Raw genomic sequence first — 16,578 nt, 5'->3', positions numbered from 1 at the left:
AGTGTTTGTGGGATTAGGGGCTGCCAAATATTTATCTGAACTCATTTCATCCTCCGTCCCTCCTTTGGCCTGCTCCAGGCCACTGGGAATTTGAAAACTGCTGCTGGTTCTGTCCTCTGAGTTATACATATTATACATATACATAATACATATATGCATATACAAAATTACCAATGTCTTTATACCTTCTACATTATCACCTGGCTACTTACCTTAGCCTAAAGAGGAATTAGCGAAGAGTGATTCGGGGCTTTGGTAAAAGAGTGAGTGACAAATTTTTGAATGCTATATGCTGCCATTGAACAAGAAGAAATATTCTTTGGACATGTTTTTTTTTCTTTTTAAATCATCTATTTGATCACTGAACTATTATTCAGCCCATGGAGCATTTATTATGTACTTGTATTGCTAGATATTTTAGTGTGTGCATTTTTTATACCTTCCAAACTAAATTATAAGTTCCTCAAGAGCAGGGGGCATGTCTGTCTCTGTCTCTGTCTCTCTGTCTCTCTGTCTCTCTCTGTCTCTCTCTGTCTCTCTCTCTCACACACACACACACACACACACACACACACACACACACACACACACACACACACACACACACACCCCTAGTCTTCTCAGAATCACTGAATCTTAGAGGGGGAAGGAACTTTCAAGGTCATTCATTCCAACCCTGTTATTTCTTTGGAAAGGCATAGAGAACCCAGTGAGGCTGCATCAGTTACAAAGTAATTCTGGGACAATGATTTTACTCATAAAAAAAAATACCGTGAATAATTTTCATGCCATTAGTGACATATTAGTCGCTGCCTATCACTTTAATACTTGGTAGAAAATAATAATAATAATTGTTCCCTAGTGGCAGCAGAGATGTGCCCTAAGGTGAATGAATGCAAATATGTCCCTTTGGAAGATGACTAATCTACTGTTTTTCTTTGTCTTCAAAATGTTCCTATTGTCTTGCATTAAAAAACAAAAACAAAAACAAGGTTTATTTCAACAAAGAATAAATACTTACTGTGTCTTTAGTAGCAAGCCAAGCTAGGTAGGAAATGAAAACCACCAACCATTAAAAAAAGAGGTATTCCTCTTTCTTTGTAAATACCAACTTGAAATAATGTTCAAGTCCTTTATTCACTTATGTACTTGTCTGCATCAGAGAGTAGTTCCCCATTCTCAGTATCTGTTACAAAACAGTAACGGAGTAATTTTTTTTTCCTATGGTGATGGAGACAAAAGAGATAAATATGGTAGCAAGAGTAAAATTTGTCTGAGTACCTATTTTGTTTCTTCTCTCTCTCTCTCTCCGCCCCCCCCCGCCCCCTCTGCTGACACTGACTGCGTAGTTTCCAGTAGTGTGGGATTATATTGTCAATTGAATCTAGAGAAGATGGCTATTCTGACAGCTCTGATAAAAATTTGTTGTGGCCTTAAGAAAAGTTACTTAACCCCTCTAAATCTGCTTCTGTGTTTGCAAAAGGAAGGAAGGAAAAATGGGAGGAAGGAAGCAGAGAGAGAAGGGAAAAAGAGGAAGAAGGGAGGGAGGGAAGAAGAGAGAAAGAAATAGACAGACTTTTATAAAATCATAGAATCTGAGTTGGCAAGAACCACAAAGGCTGTCTAGTCTAACAAATACCTGAACAAGAATTCTCTCTAAACCTCCCCAACAAATGATTTTCTAGTGTACAGTTGAACATTTCTAGTTGAAAAAAGCCAATACCTCCCACAGCACTCCATTATCCTTTTGTTAAAGTTGTTCTTCAGATACTTCTTCCAATGATGCTGGTCTCAATCCATCTAGGCCTGTCAATCTTTTGCCTTTCAGTCAATTCTGTCATGTTCACTGTTACAATGTGGTCTGATAAACACTATCATTCATGAAAATCTACCTGTTCCCTTCTTCTATCTTCTGTCAGGATTTCTTTGATGTGTATAGATTGCTTTCAAAGATTTTATAATGGGTTTGTTGTTCAGTCATTTCAGTGATGTCCAACTTTTCATGACCCTATTTGGGGTTTTCTTTGCAAAGACACTGGAGTGATTTACCATTTCCTCCTCCAGCTTATTTTACAGAGCAGGAAGTGAGGCAAAAGGGGTTAAGTGACTTGACCAGGGTCAACACAGCTAGTTTCTGAGGCTGGATTTGAAGCAGGTGAAGATCAGTCTTCCTGATTCCAAGTCCAGTGCTCTACGAGCTGCTTCTAAAGATTGGTAGCAATTGATATTTCTTGAGAGAAGTAGTATGCTGGAGTTTATTTAATGATTTTTTTTGCAGGACAATGAGGGTTTAGTGAGTTGCTCAGTGTCACACAGCTATAAGTATCAAGTATCTAAGGTCACATTTGAACTGAGGTCCTCCTTAATTCAGGAGGACCTGCACCACCTAGCTGCCCTGGACACTGTTTAGATGATTCCAATTTTGTTGGCAACATCCAAAGCATCATAGTCTGGAGCCAGTTGGACATAGGCCTTCTTCTCTCCAACAGGCCTGATCAGTGTGTTGACCTTGGCCAAATCGATGTCATAAAGCTTCTTTATAGCTTGCTTGATCTGATGCTTGTTGGCCTTGACATCTACAATGAAGACAAGGGTGGTGTTGTCCTCTATCTTCTTCATAGCAGACTCAGTGGTCAAGGGAAACCTAATGATAGCATAGTGATCAAGCTTGTTTCTCCTTGGGGCACTTTTTTGAGGGTATGTGGGCTGCCTCCTTAGAGTCTTGGGTTGCTGGAAGGTGGGGGATGTTCGGATCTTCTTTTTGTGACTGTGGACACCCTTCAATACTGCCTTCTTGGCATTCAAGGCCTTAGCCTTGGCTTCCGTCTTGGGGCAACAACCGCTTGCTTCTGTAGGCATTAAAATTAGCCTCAGGCTCCCTGAGCAGAGCTGCCTCTTTCCCTCCGTTTCAGCTGTGGGGGGGCCTCTGAGCCGGTCTAAGCTGCACACACGAAAACATCCGGAGAGACGCCAGGGTTTGCTTCACCCAGCCCCCAGCTCTCAGCGCAGGCAGCACAGGGCTCGGCTGGCCCTGGGGGGGCCAGCCTGAGTTTCACATGAGAGAGAAGGTTAATGAAAAGGGACGGTAAGGAGCACAGGGAAGGAGGACAAAGTGAGAGGGGTTTTTTTGCAATGAGGTTGGAGGAGAGCTAGCGAGAAGGCAGAGCCCCTGGGGGTTGTCGCTACGGTGTGGAGAGGGAAGTTAGATGGAAAGGGGGAACACTAGAAGGTCAGTTGGTACAGAGACACTAGAGACGCTGGGGGTTCGCAAGAGGATGGTGTTAGGGGCTTTTCAGGGTTCATTGCTATGGAGAGGAGAGAAGAAAAAAGGGGGACTGACAGCAAGTAGAGAAGATGTAAAGGGGGGTTGACAAAGAGAAGGGGGCTTGGAGTTAGAAGAAAGGAGCAGAGCAGTGAAACAGGGGGCTTTTAAGTTAAAAGAAGCACAGGACTGAGAAAGTTGGAGAGGACTGAAGGTGAACCTGTCTGAGCGAGACATGGCTGCAGGCCACAGCAGCAGCAGCCAGCACACCCATAGGTGAGAGGTGGCAGAAAGTTTAAGAAGCTGATAGATCGTTTTTTAATTTTGTTATCCTTGTTTCTACATTTAACTCTAAGTTTATTCACCTAAATAAACCCCACATTTGCTTTAATTAAAAGAGGCATTGGGGGAAGGAACAGGCCCTTGCAGACTGGTTTAGGCAGCTAATAGCCAGCTATAGCTTTACCAGCTAAACGCAGATAGCCAGTCAAAAGTCCATAGATTAGGCCCTAGTTAGTTAAAATATTTTTACCTTTGAATGGCGACCACAAAGGGACTTTCAGCCCAATTATAATTTTTCTCAAGTTATAATTTTTCTTATAGTTATAATTTTTCATATAAGTCCAGTTATATATTTTTCAAAATAGATATAGTTAAAATAATTTTTTTACACTTCTTCGCCTTCGGCACTATCTTGAGGAAAAGCAATCTTCCCCTTTTTCAGATATTTTGTGAATACATTTTTCCAACACCCTCAAAATAATGTGGCCTCCAGCCTAGACTTTCTTTGTATCTAAGTTAGCCAACTTCTGTTCCCATGCTTTATTTATTGCTATTTCTAATTTCTCACATAGCACAAAAGGGAATTATCAATAAATCAACAAGCATTTAAGTGTCTATTAGGTGCCAGGTACTATGCTAGGCTGTTAGAATGCAAATAAAATAAATGAAACAATTTCTACTTGCCAGGAGATGCAAAAGAGGAGAGAAAATGGACAAATGTATATTATATGTAATCTCTACATCTATAGAAATAGTTTCTACAAAAGAAATACAATGAGAATAAACCCAAAGTAGCTAAATAGAGGCTGTCTGAGTTGAGAGGATTTAGAAACATTTCAAGTCTTAGGAAGTAATACTTGAGCTGTGCCTGGACAGAAGAGATGGATTCTATAAAGATGGCAGGATTAAGGCCATTCCTAGGCTTGGGGAGAGGCAGCACAAAGCCAGGGAGACCAGAGAGGAAGAGTTTTGTTGTGTGAAGAGAGGCCAGTTTGGCTGATTCAGACTATAGGAGGGAGAATCATATACAAGGTTATTAGCAAGATGGGTTGGAGAAAAGTTGTAAAGGGCTTTAAAAGATAAGAGTGGCTTAGTTATAATTCTCAAGGCAATAAAAGGCATCGGAGTTGGTTGAGTAGGGGAGTGACATGGTCAGATCTGTGCTTAAGGGAAAAACACTTTGACAGTAAGAAGGATGGATTGAAGTGGGGAGAAATTTGAGGTATAAAGACCAATTAGGAGTCTGTTGCAATAATCTAAAGGAAAAGTCATGAACTGAGGCCTGAATTGAGTTTCTGTGTAAGAAAGGGGTTTGGATGTGAGATATGTTGTACAGGTAGAAATGTCAAAATCTGGCAAATGGTTGGATATGTGGGGTGAGGGAGAATGAAAAGTAGAAGTTAATACCATTATGACACTGGGACAATAGAAGGATGATAGTACCTTAATATAAATGTGGAAGTTCCTTCAACAGAAAAAGGAAAGTTTAGAAGAGCAGTGAGTTTACAGTAGGGGGAAGGAGAAGACAGTAGGCTCTATTTGGGAATGTGGGGTTTGAGACATCCCAGGGACATAAATTTCTAGAGGTCCTACACAGAGCATATCATATATTGCCTTGACTACATTAAATCTTATGTTATCAACTCTTACTGGATGGGGTAGCAACTTTTAGAAAAGTATATTCTTGTATAAGGTGGGTTTCCCTTTTTATTTATTATATGATATGCAATCTTCTGAATGGGCTGGTAAAAGAAATACCAGTGGAAGTTGTTGCACTACAGTTATGGGTAAATACTGGCCCCAAAAGGGCTGAACCTGGGGGTAGCTCAAGACTATATCTGTATGTTACCAATTGGCTCATGGATGTTTGTATCATTATTGTTAGAATACAAGCATCGTGTGACTAGGAATTGTTTCATTTGTATTTGAGTTTCCAGTGTCTGACACATAGTAGGTACTTAATACTTGAAGATTATTAAAACCTATATTGTTAAAAATTTTGCTTTGTGTGTTAAAACTTCCAGGTTTTACTCAATTTTCCCATGTTAAAAACAGCAGAGCCCCATTCCCCTTACCCCCCCTACCCCAAAGCATGCTTCAGTTTTCCTATGCCTCTACCTCCTCCTCACAGAATGGAGGTGGGCAGAATTGAGTTTTGTTGTTGGTTAGCAGAGAATGGTGGATTGAGGGATGGGGATGAGGGGTGCTAGCAGGCACTACAGGAGGGGAGAAAGGGAATTGTTGAATAATTCCTAGAAAACAAGCCTGTTGATCTTTTTATAACAGCCTGCCAGAGTAGGGGCTGGTGGGGAAGGGGATTTCACTGGGCAGGTGGCAGATTGGCCTGGGCTGTTTTAGTTCATCATCTTATAACATTAGAATTCTTAGTGTCTTAACTTGTGGAGAAAGTTACAATTGCTTTTATCCCTTGTGTATAATTCTTATTTTGGTGAGATCTAAAAAGGTAATGAGGAATGGAGGAAACATCTAGTCCTACATCTTCTCCCATAAAGAATTAGATTGAAGTTTTATACCAATATCTCTCCAGACGGAAAGAAATATTTCTTAAGATTTGTTTTTTCAGAGAAGCAGAACCAAGATGGCAGAGGACAGGCAGTGACTTCCCAGAGCTGGCTCCCCCCAAACCCCTCCAAATTCCTTCAAATAATGCCATATGACAATACCAGGAGCAGCAGAACCCACCAATGGACAGACAGGGTGAGATTATTTTCCAGCCAAAGACAGCTTAGAAGGTCAGCAGGAAAGATCTGTTGTGCTGGGGTGAGAGTGGAGCACAATCTTGCAGCCCCACCATACAAATCCAGCCCCAGAGGAGCCTCTCACCTGCGGCTGTAGCTGTTTCTGGAACTCAGCCCATGGACAGTGAGGGGGTCGAGCAGTTAGCCAGGGGGAGATTACAGGGGTTCTCTGCTGGCACTGAGGCGGGACTGTATTGTTTTGCTCAAGCTAAGATCCAGGTCACAGTCTTGAGTGGTGGCCCAAATGGGGGAGGGGTGCAGGCACACCAGAGCCTACAGACACAGTGGAACAGGTTTCTCTTCTGGGTCAGAGGAGATCACAGGCCAGGCGACTGATAAATGTGCCTCTCCTTAAATCGAACCACCTGGGACCCCATGAAGGTTAGGACAGTGTGCCCTGGGAGCAGTGCCCCACTTTAAGGAGTTAAAAGTTAAGAAATAGGCTGGCAAAATGAACAGACAGAAAAAGATGCTGACCCTAGAAAGTTTCTTTGGTGACAATAAAGATCAAAATACACCCTCAGAAGAAGGTAGCAAAGTCAAAGCTCCTATATCCAGTTTCCAAGAAAAATATGAATTGGTCTCAGGCCATGGAAGCACTCAAAAAATGACTTTGAAGATAAAGAAAGAGAGGTGGAGGAAAAAAATGGAAAGAGAAATAAGTGATGCAGGAAAGTCATGAAAAAAGTCAACAGCTTGAAAAGCCAAATGGAAAAGGAGATACAAAAGCTCTCTGAAGAAAATAATTGCTTAAGAATTAGGACTGAGCAAATGGAAGATAATGACTTTATGAGAAATCAAGACACAATAAAGCAAAACCAAAAGAATGAAAAAATAGAGGGCAATGTGAAATATCTCCTTGGAAAAACAGCAGATCTGGAAAATTATTGGACTACCTGAAAACCATGATAAAAAAAAGAATAACCCTTTGACAAAGATGCTATTATCTCCATTTTACAGGAAGAAGCTGAAGCAAAGGTTAAGTGACTTGTCTAGGGGCACACAACTAATATGTGTCTGAGACTAGATCTGAACTTGGGTTTTCCTGATTCCAGGCCCAACATTCTACTCATTGCACAACCTAACTGCCTTTAAAAACCAAGGAAATCAGGATAAGCCTTGTGGAAGAGGTGGCACTGAAGCTGATTGTTAAAAGAAGCTGGATTTTTGTTTGTTTGCTTTTTTTTGTTTTTGTTTTTGGTTTTTTTTTGGTTTTGCAGGCAATGGGGGTTAAGTGACTTGCCCAGGGTCACACAGCTAGTAAGTGTCAAGGTTCTGAGGCCGGATTTGAACTCAGGTACTCCTGAATCCAGGGCTGGTGCTTTTAACGTTTGTTTGCTTTTTAAGACGATGGTGAGAAGAGAACGCATTCTAAACATGAGGTATAGCCAGTTATATGGAGATGGGTAAGCCTAGAAAAAAGGCTGAAGTTAATTTGCAAATATGTTAAATGACTAAATAAGAAAATAGGATATTTGGTCCTTGAGACAACTAGGAGCTACTTGAACTTCTTTATCTGTATTTCAACCTTAGGCTTTAGGAATATCAATTTGGAGAATGGACTGGAGACTTGGGGCCAGAAGAGAAATTAAGTTATTTCTATAGTCTAGGTCAAAGTTGATGAGGGTGACTAAGGTTGTAAACATAGGTGACTAGAAGGATGGCACTATCCTCTACAGAAATAATGGGCTGTTTTTGACAAGTTGATTTTCAAATGCCTATAGGATACCCAATTGGGAATTCCTAACAGTCAGTCAGCTGGTGATGAAGGACAGAAGTACAGCAGACTAGGACTGGATATATAGATGTGGGAGTCATTTGTACAGAGATAAATGAACTGATAGGAGCTAATGAAATTACCAGGAGAGAATACAGAAGAGGGTCCAAGATAGTAATGGTATACATAGGGGGCAGTACTAAAAATGATCCTGCAAAGGAGACCGAGGAGCAGTTGCACAGATGACCCAGGAGGGAGCAGTGTCATGACTCTGAAGTAGACCTTTACAGCTGATCTTGGAGGACACCTACAAGCAATGTTCCAAATGGTCCTTCTCACCCTTTGAGGGACACAGACCTTATTCAACTCTCATGGTTTCTTAGAAAAAGAATAAATAGAAGAGCATTGGGGAGGGAGATACAACAACTCTGGAGCTTTAGAAGGGAAAACCAAGATGATTAAGAAGCAACTTTTCAGTAAGGAACACACAGAAAATTCAGCAGAGAAATGAACAGACATTCAAAAAAAAGAACCCCTCACAAGAGACAAATTTTCCATGGCCCAGCAATCCTACTCTTAGACACCTCAAGCCAGTGAAAGGCAAAGGGAGAACTGAGATACCAAGATATATTTATTAGATATATGCCTTTAGGCCAATTATATGCCAAAATAGGTCTACCAGTCATGTGATTTTATCTAACCAAAACCTCTATGTGCCTCAACTTCCAAAATTTATCAAATGCCCTGCTTAACTCACAGGGTGTTTTAAAGATGTTATTAAATAATTCTCTAAAGCAAATGTATACTGTTGCTATTATGTGTTTGTCAATATGGTTTTTAAATGAAATAATTACAAAGTTAAAGTAATTGAGAAAAGATGGGATTCAAAAGAAGTTGTCTACCCTTACCTCAGTCTTTTTATTTTTTATTTTATTTTTTAATGAGGCAATTGGGGTTAAATGACTTGCCCAGAGTCACACAGCTAGCAGGTGTTAAGTGTCTAAGTCCGGATTTGAACTCAGGTCCTCCTGACTCCAGGGCCAGTGTTCTATCCACTGCGCCACCTAGCTGCCCCTAACCTCAGTCTTTTTAGTTATCTAACTATAGTTTCATATTATTGAGTCTAAAAGGTGAATAATTTCAGACATAATAAGCACACCCCTCTTTTAATTATTATAAATTTAATAATTTCATTTTTATACTTGTGATTATTTAAATTTATGCTCAATAGTATGAACTTTTAAAAGTATTAATTCAATTCAGATAGGCAATAGACTATTCAGAACATTATATAGTAATTTTTTTATAGACCATCTAACATACAGCATAAAACAAAGTGTTTCACTTACCCAATTCATACAAGTATCCAAACATTTATTCAAGTACTTCTTAAGCTAGAAAAAAGTAATCACTAAAAACTTTGTGCCATGTCTTGTAAACTTTATTTTAAAAATTGTGTTAAAAACTAATCATACAGGAATATTTTATTAATAGGCTTAAAAAGTTTGTTCCCCTGTTAAAGGAAAATACATTAGCAACATCTTCCATCAGAGACCATCTTTAAAAAAGTAAAAGCTCTAGGTGCTGAAATGTTCTACAGTAGATTTTCTATAGTTCACACTTATAATCACAGGATTGGATACCATTCTCTCTGTTTTTCTCTAAAATCTGGTAGAGATAGCTGTCTTAAACAAATGATTTTCAATCATGTGTTACACTACCACAGGTACTTAGAGTGCACACTGCATTTCACTAACAAAGCAAATCTTTTCTATATGTTGCCATAAAACTTTTTTTCAGTATTTAATCAGAATGTCTTTCCAAGAGAAATACTAAATCCCATGACTGTAAACATTCACCAAAGATTTCCAGTACAACGAACAACAGAGATGGCCTGGATGCCAGTCAATTGTTCCTATATGTACGAATGCTGTCACCACTACGGTTAAGAAACATATCCTGAAGGCAAATTATTACAGATTCAGTTGTATTTCTGTAAGAAAGCATGCCTGGAAGTATATTTTTACTCAAAATACCTGAAATAGTCATTCTAATGACCAGAATAAGCACCATTTTTCTAGTTATTCCTTGCCCAAAATATATTCTTCAGTTTAGTTCAGCAGTATGTGCAAGACATTTCTTATTAGTATTTAAAAACTATTGGGGGCAGGGAAAAGAATGGGGAGGGGAAAGGTGTTAGGAAGGAGTCTCAAGTCCCCTTCATGTATACACTCTGAGTTCCTATTGATACTAATAGGAACTACTCATGCATACTAAGGGGAAAACCCTAAGGGCCACATGCAACCTTTAATCCCTAGGCACAACTATTACTGATGTCAAGAGAAATCACAGGCAGATTTAAGGCTGTATTCGGCTGTAAAGAATCCAATCTCCTCTTTACCATTCTTTCTATATAGATCACACATATCAAAATTTCATAGGATGGGAGCTGATAAATACAGAACACTTTTGTAATATTGTTTCCCATATGATTTGTCAGTCCTATTTACATGGGAAAGTGTCCATGCTTGAAACTGCTATAAAGAAAAATTGCAGCTACAATTTAACTCTCTGAGACACTGCAATTTTTCCAGAGTAATCCTTATTCTCATTTTCTGAGTTCTCCCCAACTTCTTTTTTTCCAGGGTGTTCACCACAGTCCTTAAACAATTTTGGTCTTGTTCCAAAGGAGGGAAAAAAAAAGAAAAAACCCATTTAATATCTATATTCACTGCCACCCACTCTGGGAAAGTCCAGTCTGCAATGAAAATGGGGTTCCTGGAGCTGAAGGATAACTAGGAAATCCATCAGGCTGAGTCTGATAGCTCTCCAAAGCTGAAGCTGAATGTACCTAAGACAAAGAGAAAGAGTCCATTGAAAAAGCTATTTCAGCTATTACTGTTAATACAAGTAGGTTTTCACTTGATTTTAGCAAATACACAACTACAGTGGGGGAAAAAAAAACAGAAAAATGTTTAGCTTAGACAGCTTTGTTTAACTATTTAAATTGTTTTAAAGAATGCGTCATCCCCATAAAAAACAAGAATGTTAGTTTATTGATCCAAATGTTTTTAAAAAAACAAAAACTACAGAAACCACAGAATCGAAAAAAAAAATCGAGTTAACATAGGTAACACTGTCATTATGTTTAAGGAAGGCAATATGATTTGAAGATATGGGGAATGAGAATGATTAAAATTTAAGTGATAATAAATATAGAAAAATAAGATTTTACTCCTAAATGTTAGGACTTCACTATTCTAAAGTACTGACAGGTATGACTGGTTTACCTGCTGTAAGAGGGCCGACTGTGCAGCTGCATTGTGCTGCAATTCCTGCAAGGAAGATTGTGAAGGGTTTTGGGAAAATCCAGGTATTCCTGGAAGGGACAAAAGTCCAGGAAAAACAGAATTTCCTGCTGCTTGAAGTCCAGTCGACAATCTGTAACAATTAGGAAAAGATCATGTACAAGAGTAAATATTTACAAGCTGCATTTCCTACATTTGTCAAATATATTTCATAAAAATATTAAATCATGTCATACGTTCTGATTTTTCTGAATTCAACAAACTAAAACACTGAGATCTACCTACCAAGTTTACAATTGTGAAATTATATATGCATCTATTTTCCCTGTCTATATTTAGCGTGCCAAGTTTGCTACAAAAAGGCTGTTCAGAAACCATTTTTGGTTATTTATGGGTTATGTTATAAGCTCACAAAAAAATGAATACCACCGAGTATTTGATTTTGACTTCCACCTAAAATAGTTTAATAAAAATACAGTTTTTTAAGGGTAAACAAGGTTAAAAATAAAGACTTTTATGCCATTTCAGAAATAAAAACATACCCAGCTTGTGCAACAAGTGCAGAGTTGAAATTCGAACTAAATGCAGATGCAAATCCTGGCAGGACTGGAGCTGGTGATGGAGCTGTAGCAGCTGCTGGCAGTGGTGCAACTGCTGCCACTGTAGATGATGCCTGGAACCCAGGGAAGGAAGGGAGTGCAGGAGTAACTGTTGGTGTGTTGGAGACAGGGAAGCCATGGTAGGAGGGGTTTGCAGACGGCAGAGGTCCTTGAGGAACAGAGAAAAGGGATGGGACAGCAGCAGACAAGCTGAGGGGAAATGGTGCTGCCGAGACAGGTGCTGAGGCCGTAAGCCCTGAGATCGCAGCTGCAGTAGAACTGGCATGAGGGACTGATGTGGAGGAAGTGGTTGTAGGAGTGGCTATTAATGACCCGGGAAGAGACACAGAAGGATTAAGTGCTGGGTTACCAGCTAGAGGAAAGTTATTGGTCAGAGAAGTGAAAGGAGGAAGAGCAGTAAACACAGGAGCAATTGGTGTGGAGGAACCATGAGGGGTCAAGGAGAGAGGTGCAGAACCATTCAGGGGAGTGCTCAAGGAAGAGAGACCTGATAATGTTGGATTAAGGCAAGTGGATAAACTAACTGGCACTGACGCTGCTGCTGCTGCTGAAGTAAATGCACGACCTAATGCTGCCGACAGGCCTAAAGTGCTATGAGAAGGATTAGAAGGATGGGATGGGCCTTTGAAAGCAGAAGGAGTAGGGCTTGTGGGCTCAGTTTTTACCATGATTGGAACACTTGTAACAACAGGGGTGGTTGGAATCTGTAGCTCTGGATTACCTGGGTGGGGGCCATGCAAAAGAGAAGCTGAGGAACCACAGGTAGTAGGTAGTGCTGTAGATGATGCAGGAGTGGCTAAAGGAGACTGTGCTGGCAAGGAAGAGGGAGTGGTACTTGGATTGGCCACGGAAGGCGAGGGAAGCCCAGGGAACATGGCCATGCCTGGTGTGGCAGACCTTTGGGGTGTAGGTGTAGCTGATGGTGTATAGCACTTGTTAATGGATGAAGCAGGAGAATCAGAGTTCTGATTAGTGAGAGAAGATAATGAAGCCAAAGCAGAAGAGCTGATTGCAGCCGTATCATTTGACGTCAGAAATCCTTTCAAAACGGACAGTATAGGATTATTCAGCCCAGGAAGACTGGTAGCAGGACCACCAGCAATTACAGAGGGAGCTGGGCTAGATACCACTTGGGGAGTAGGTGTTAAGGACAAAGGAAGCCCTGCAAAAACGGATGATAATGGAGCAGGATTAAGGTTATTGGTAGAAACAGCTGCAGAAGTAGCAGGAAAAGGCAGGCTGTTAAAAGGAGCAGGGGCAGGAGTAGGAGCAGGAGCAGAAGCAAATGCTTCATTGGGAACAGGAGGAGCACAGGGGGTAGTAGAACCCTGTGGGGCAAGAGGAGGAGCAGCTGCAAGTCCTGACATAGGAGTCAGACCAGAAAAAACTGTAGGGATAGGGGCTGAAGTTGTATTATGTACAGATGTTACAGGAACAGTTGGCAGTGAAAGGGTTTTGATGACACTTGATGTTGGGATTGATGACTGAAGTGTATGGATCGCTGAAGAGGCCTGCCCTGGGAACACAGGAAGGACAGGAGTGGACGAGTTCATCCCAGAGATGACTGGAGTTGCTGGTGCTGATGGATGATTTACCGCCTTCACTGGAGATGGAGTAGGGACTGGAGTAGCAACAGGTGTTGAAGGATTTGAACAATGAGGAGAAAAAAGTTGACTTGAGTGGGAAGAAAATGCTGCAAAGAAATAAAGGACAAGCATTAGCATCATAGTGAAATTTAAGATTTAAAAAAAACAGAAAGAAATGACAACTTAATATCTAGAACTTGTGAGTTTTGGGTTTTTTTGCACATGAACACAAAATTCACACACACGCACAGTCTTTAATATACTATGGTCACAGAGAGGTAGCAAAGTACGGTTGGAAATACACTAGAGTCCTGGAGTGGGAAGCCTTGGCTCATCATGGTTCTGATATCTGCAGGATGTAGGACCCTGCTCAAATCACTTCATCTCCCTGAGCACCTCAAATCAATAACTGTAAAAAAATACAGATAATGATTCCTGCACTATTTATTTCAGAGTTCTTGTGAGAAAAATACTTTGTAAGCTTATTCATTTGGGGGGGAGACAGCCATGGGGAGTGGCTCCTGGAGCCATTCAAATTAGAAACTACCTCCACTAACAAGATCAATAATTCTAAGTCTTAAAAGTTGCTTGGGGGTGCAAAGAGATTAAATGACTTGTCCACCATCACATGGGCAGGCCTTAAACTCAGGTCTTCCTGCTTCAAGGCCTGGAATCTGGTCACTATATCATATTGTTTCTTATTCAGTGAATAAAAATTAAGAGGATACAAGAACAAGAGGAAAAACATAGTAATTATCCTTTCAGCAAATCTGACTTACTTGGATTTTGAGGTTTTGATGGATTAGTAAGTTCTTCATTTTCTGCAGAGAAAAAAAAATATAAAATGATTTTTAATATCCATAGAACTATTTTCCCCAATTTTTTAGAGATAGGAGTCATGCGTGTGTATAATGAGGTATATGCATTGTTCCTTATGGAAGTATTCCACTATCTCACAGTAAGTAAACTTCATATTCTCACAGTAAGAAGGGCGAACAAGGGCCATCTAGTCTGCAGTGTTCACATTGCTGTTAAAGTTACTATAACATATCCAGAGTTCTTCTCAATCCACAAAGAACCAGGTCCCTTCTTAGTCAACAGAAGAATATGCTTCAGGTATTAACCATAAAATGGCTGAAACAGAATTATCATTTGGGACCCACTGTTCAACACCACATCTTTATTCTTCACTGTCAAAATTGTACAGGGCCCTAAAAATCCAGATGGAAAGAACTTAAGAAAGTTTGTTGGGAAGGGGCTAATTTCCCTTGTAGCTCTACGTCTATGATCCTAGATTCTTAGGTGCTTAGGGAGGCTCCCTCTCCCTAGCCCATTTCCTTTTTCTTGATGCTGAGCCAGTAGAAGTCAACTTAGGAAAAAACAAGATTCCTACCACAAGTATAATCAATGTACATGAGTCCATACCGTCCACAACTGTTAAAACCTGATCCAATCATACCTGCAGTATCCACTACTTGTACAGTTGGTTAAAAAAAGACCAAAAAACCCTGACAATTAATTATGGGACACTATATTCATCCCTATGAAACTTCATCTTAATAGATTCTTTTCATCACTAAGTCATTTGAATTATGATATTAATACATGAGCTATAGACTCACATCATCTGACAAGTGTCGTTTATGCCTTCATCCAAGTCACTGATAAAAATATTGACCATCAAAGGGCTGAGGACAGATGACTGGTGGCATACTATTCCAGATCTCACAAACTGACCAACACATTAATAACAGCTTTGGGTTTTGTCATTCAACGCTTCATAAGTCCAAAGAACTACACCTCTAGCCCAATAATGTCAAATTGAAATAGAAAGGAATCCCTGCTGGTGGCATACTGACTTAGAAAAGTGTCAACTCACCTTATCTAGGTTGTATAGTATTTTAATTTATGTTGCTTAACATTTCCCCATGACCTTATCAAGTTTTGCTGGCCAGACCCCTGTCAATGAGTGTGACACCTCTGCTCTGTGCTCTATCACTGCACCTCATCCACAAGGACAGCATTAGAAACCTGAGAAGCCCTGGTGAAATCCTCAGCAGACTCTCTCCAGCACTCCTCATGCCCCAGACTTTGATAACACTGCCCAATTTGGAAATGAGATTAATCTGGTATCACCTGTTCTTGTTACAGCCATGCTGATACCCAGTGACACAAAGTATGTCACTTTTTTATTTTTCACATTATCTCCTCTTATGTTTCTATCTTAGCACTATAATATTCTCACTAATCTCCCAACTTCCCAAAAGAATTATTGTGGAGGGAATAAACTCCTGTTTCAGGAATATGGGGTAGCCTGTTTTAAAGCACTTCAAATCATGGGGCAGCTAGGTGGCCCAGTGGACAGAGCACTGGCTCTGGAGGCAGGAGGACCCAAGTTCAAATGTGACTTCAAATACTTACTAGCTATGTGACCCTAGGCAAGTCACTTAACCCCAATTGCCTTAAACATGTGGGGCCATTTCCAGTCATCCTGATGCATATGTTGCCACTGGACCCAGATGGCTCCAGAGGAAAAAGTGAGGCTAGTGACTTTGCACAGCCCTTCCTCACATAAATCCAATTCATTATAAGTCATGACATCTGTCCTGGTCCTCTTCTAGAATGAAGGACAAGCAACAACTGACACATAAGGCTACCATGTGTAACTTTGCATTATCAAAACTAATTTTGAGGACAGACAGAAATGATCTAATTTTGTGACAGACAGAAATGATCTAATGTTAAGATCTATATAATAAGACCCCCTTACCTGTTGCCACTGTGTTGGGAGTATATGGAGGTGGAGGTGGGACGCCTGGAGCTATGACATTGGCCAGTGGTACCAAACCTGCATTGTTATAAGCACCTAGAACATAAATACAGAAGGGAACAGATGTTTTTTTCAAAGTACATAATTTGGTGTTATTTAATTTCACTCACAATATTACTTGACTTACTTCCAATAGTATTCATTGCTATAGTGACCAAATGGTCAGAGCTGATAGGACTTATGTTATTTTATATAATGGAATAAATTATCATGA

At 40.2% G+C, this 16,578-nt stretch overlaps 2 protein-coding genes across 4 annotated transcripts in view; both read right to left on the bottom strand.

Moving 5' to 3' along the window:
* Nucleotides 1-2,406: 2,406 nt before the first annotated feature.
* On the bottom strand, nt 2,407-2,859 carry LOC122747969 (60S ribosomal protein L23a-like). The gene has a single exon (XM_043993726.1). It carries the CDS (start codon nt 2,857-2,859, stop codon nt 2,407-2,409), a length of 453 nt encoding a protein of 150 aa, XP_043849661.1.
* A 6,411-nt stretch (nt 2,860-9,270) lies between these two features.
* Nucleotides 9,271-16,578, bottom strand: part of PROSER1 (proline and serine rich 1) — a 30,187-nt gene continuing 22,879 nt past the window's right edge. For 2 of the 3 annotated variants that reach the window (XM_043995869.1, XM_043995870.1), the window contains exons 8-12: nt 16,305-16,400; nt 14,314-14,355; nt 11,871-13,641; nt 11,311-11,461; nt 9,272-10,871 (exon numbers count right to left, since the gene is read on the bottom strand). In XM_043995869.1, coding sequence (XP_043851804.1) covers nt 10,749-10,871; nt 11,311-11,461; nt 11,871-13,641; nt 14,314-14,355; nt 16,305-16,400 — 2,183 coding nt within the window. In that variant the 3' untranslated portion in view covers nt 9,272-10,748. Of the gene's footprint in view, nt 10,872-11,310; nt 11,462-11,870; nt 13,642-14,313; nt 14,356-16,304; nt 16,401-16,578 lie in introns of all 3 variants that reach the window. The other variant, XM_043995868.1, reaches the window with a different exon arrangement.

This window comes from Dromiciops gliroides, chromosome 3 (assembly GCF_019393635.1).
Source record: "Dromiciops gliroides isolate mDroGli1 chromosome 3, mDroGli1.pri, whole genome shotgun sequence".
Classification (NCBI taxonomy): Eukaryota; Metazoa; Chordata; class Mammalia; order Microbiotheria; family Microbiotheriidae; genus Dromiciops; species Dromiciops gliroides.
This window is presented reverse-complemented; position numbering and strand designations above follow the sequence as displayed.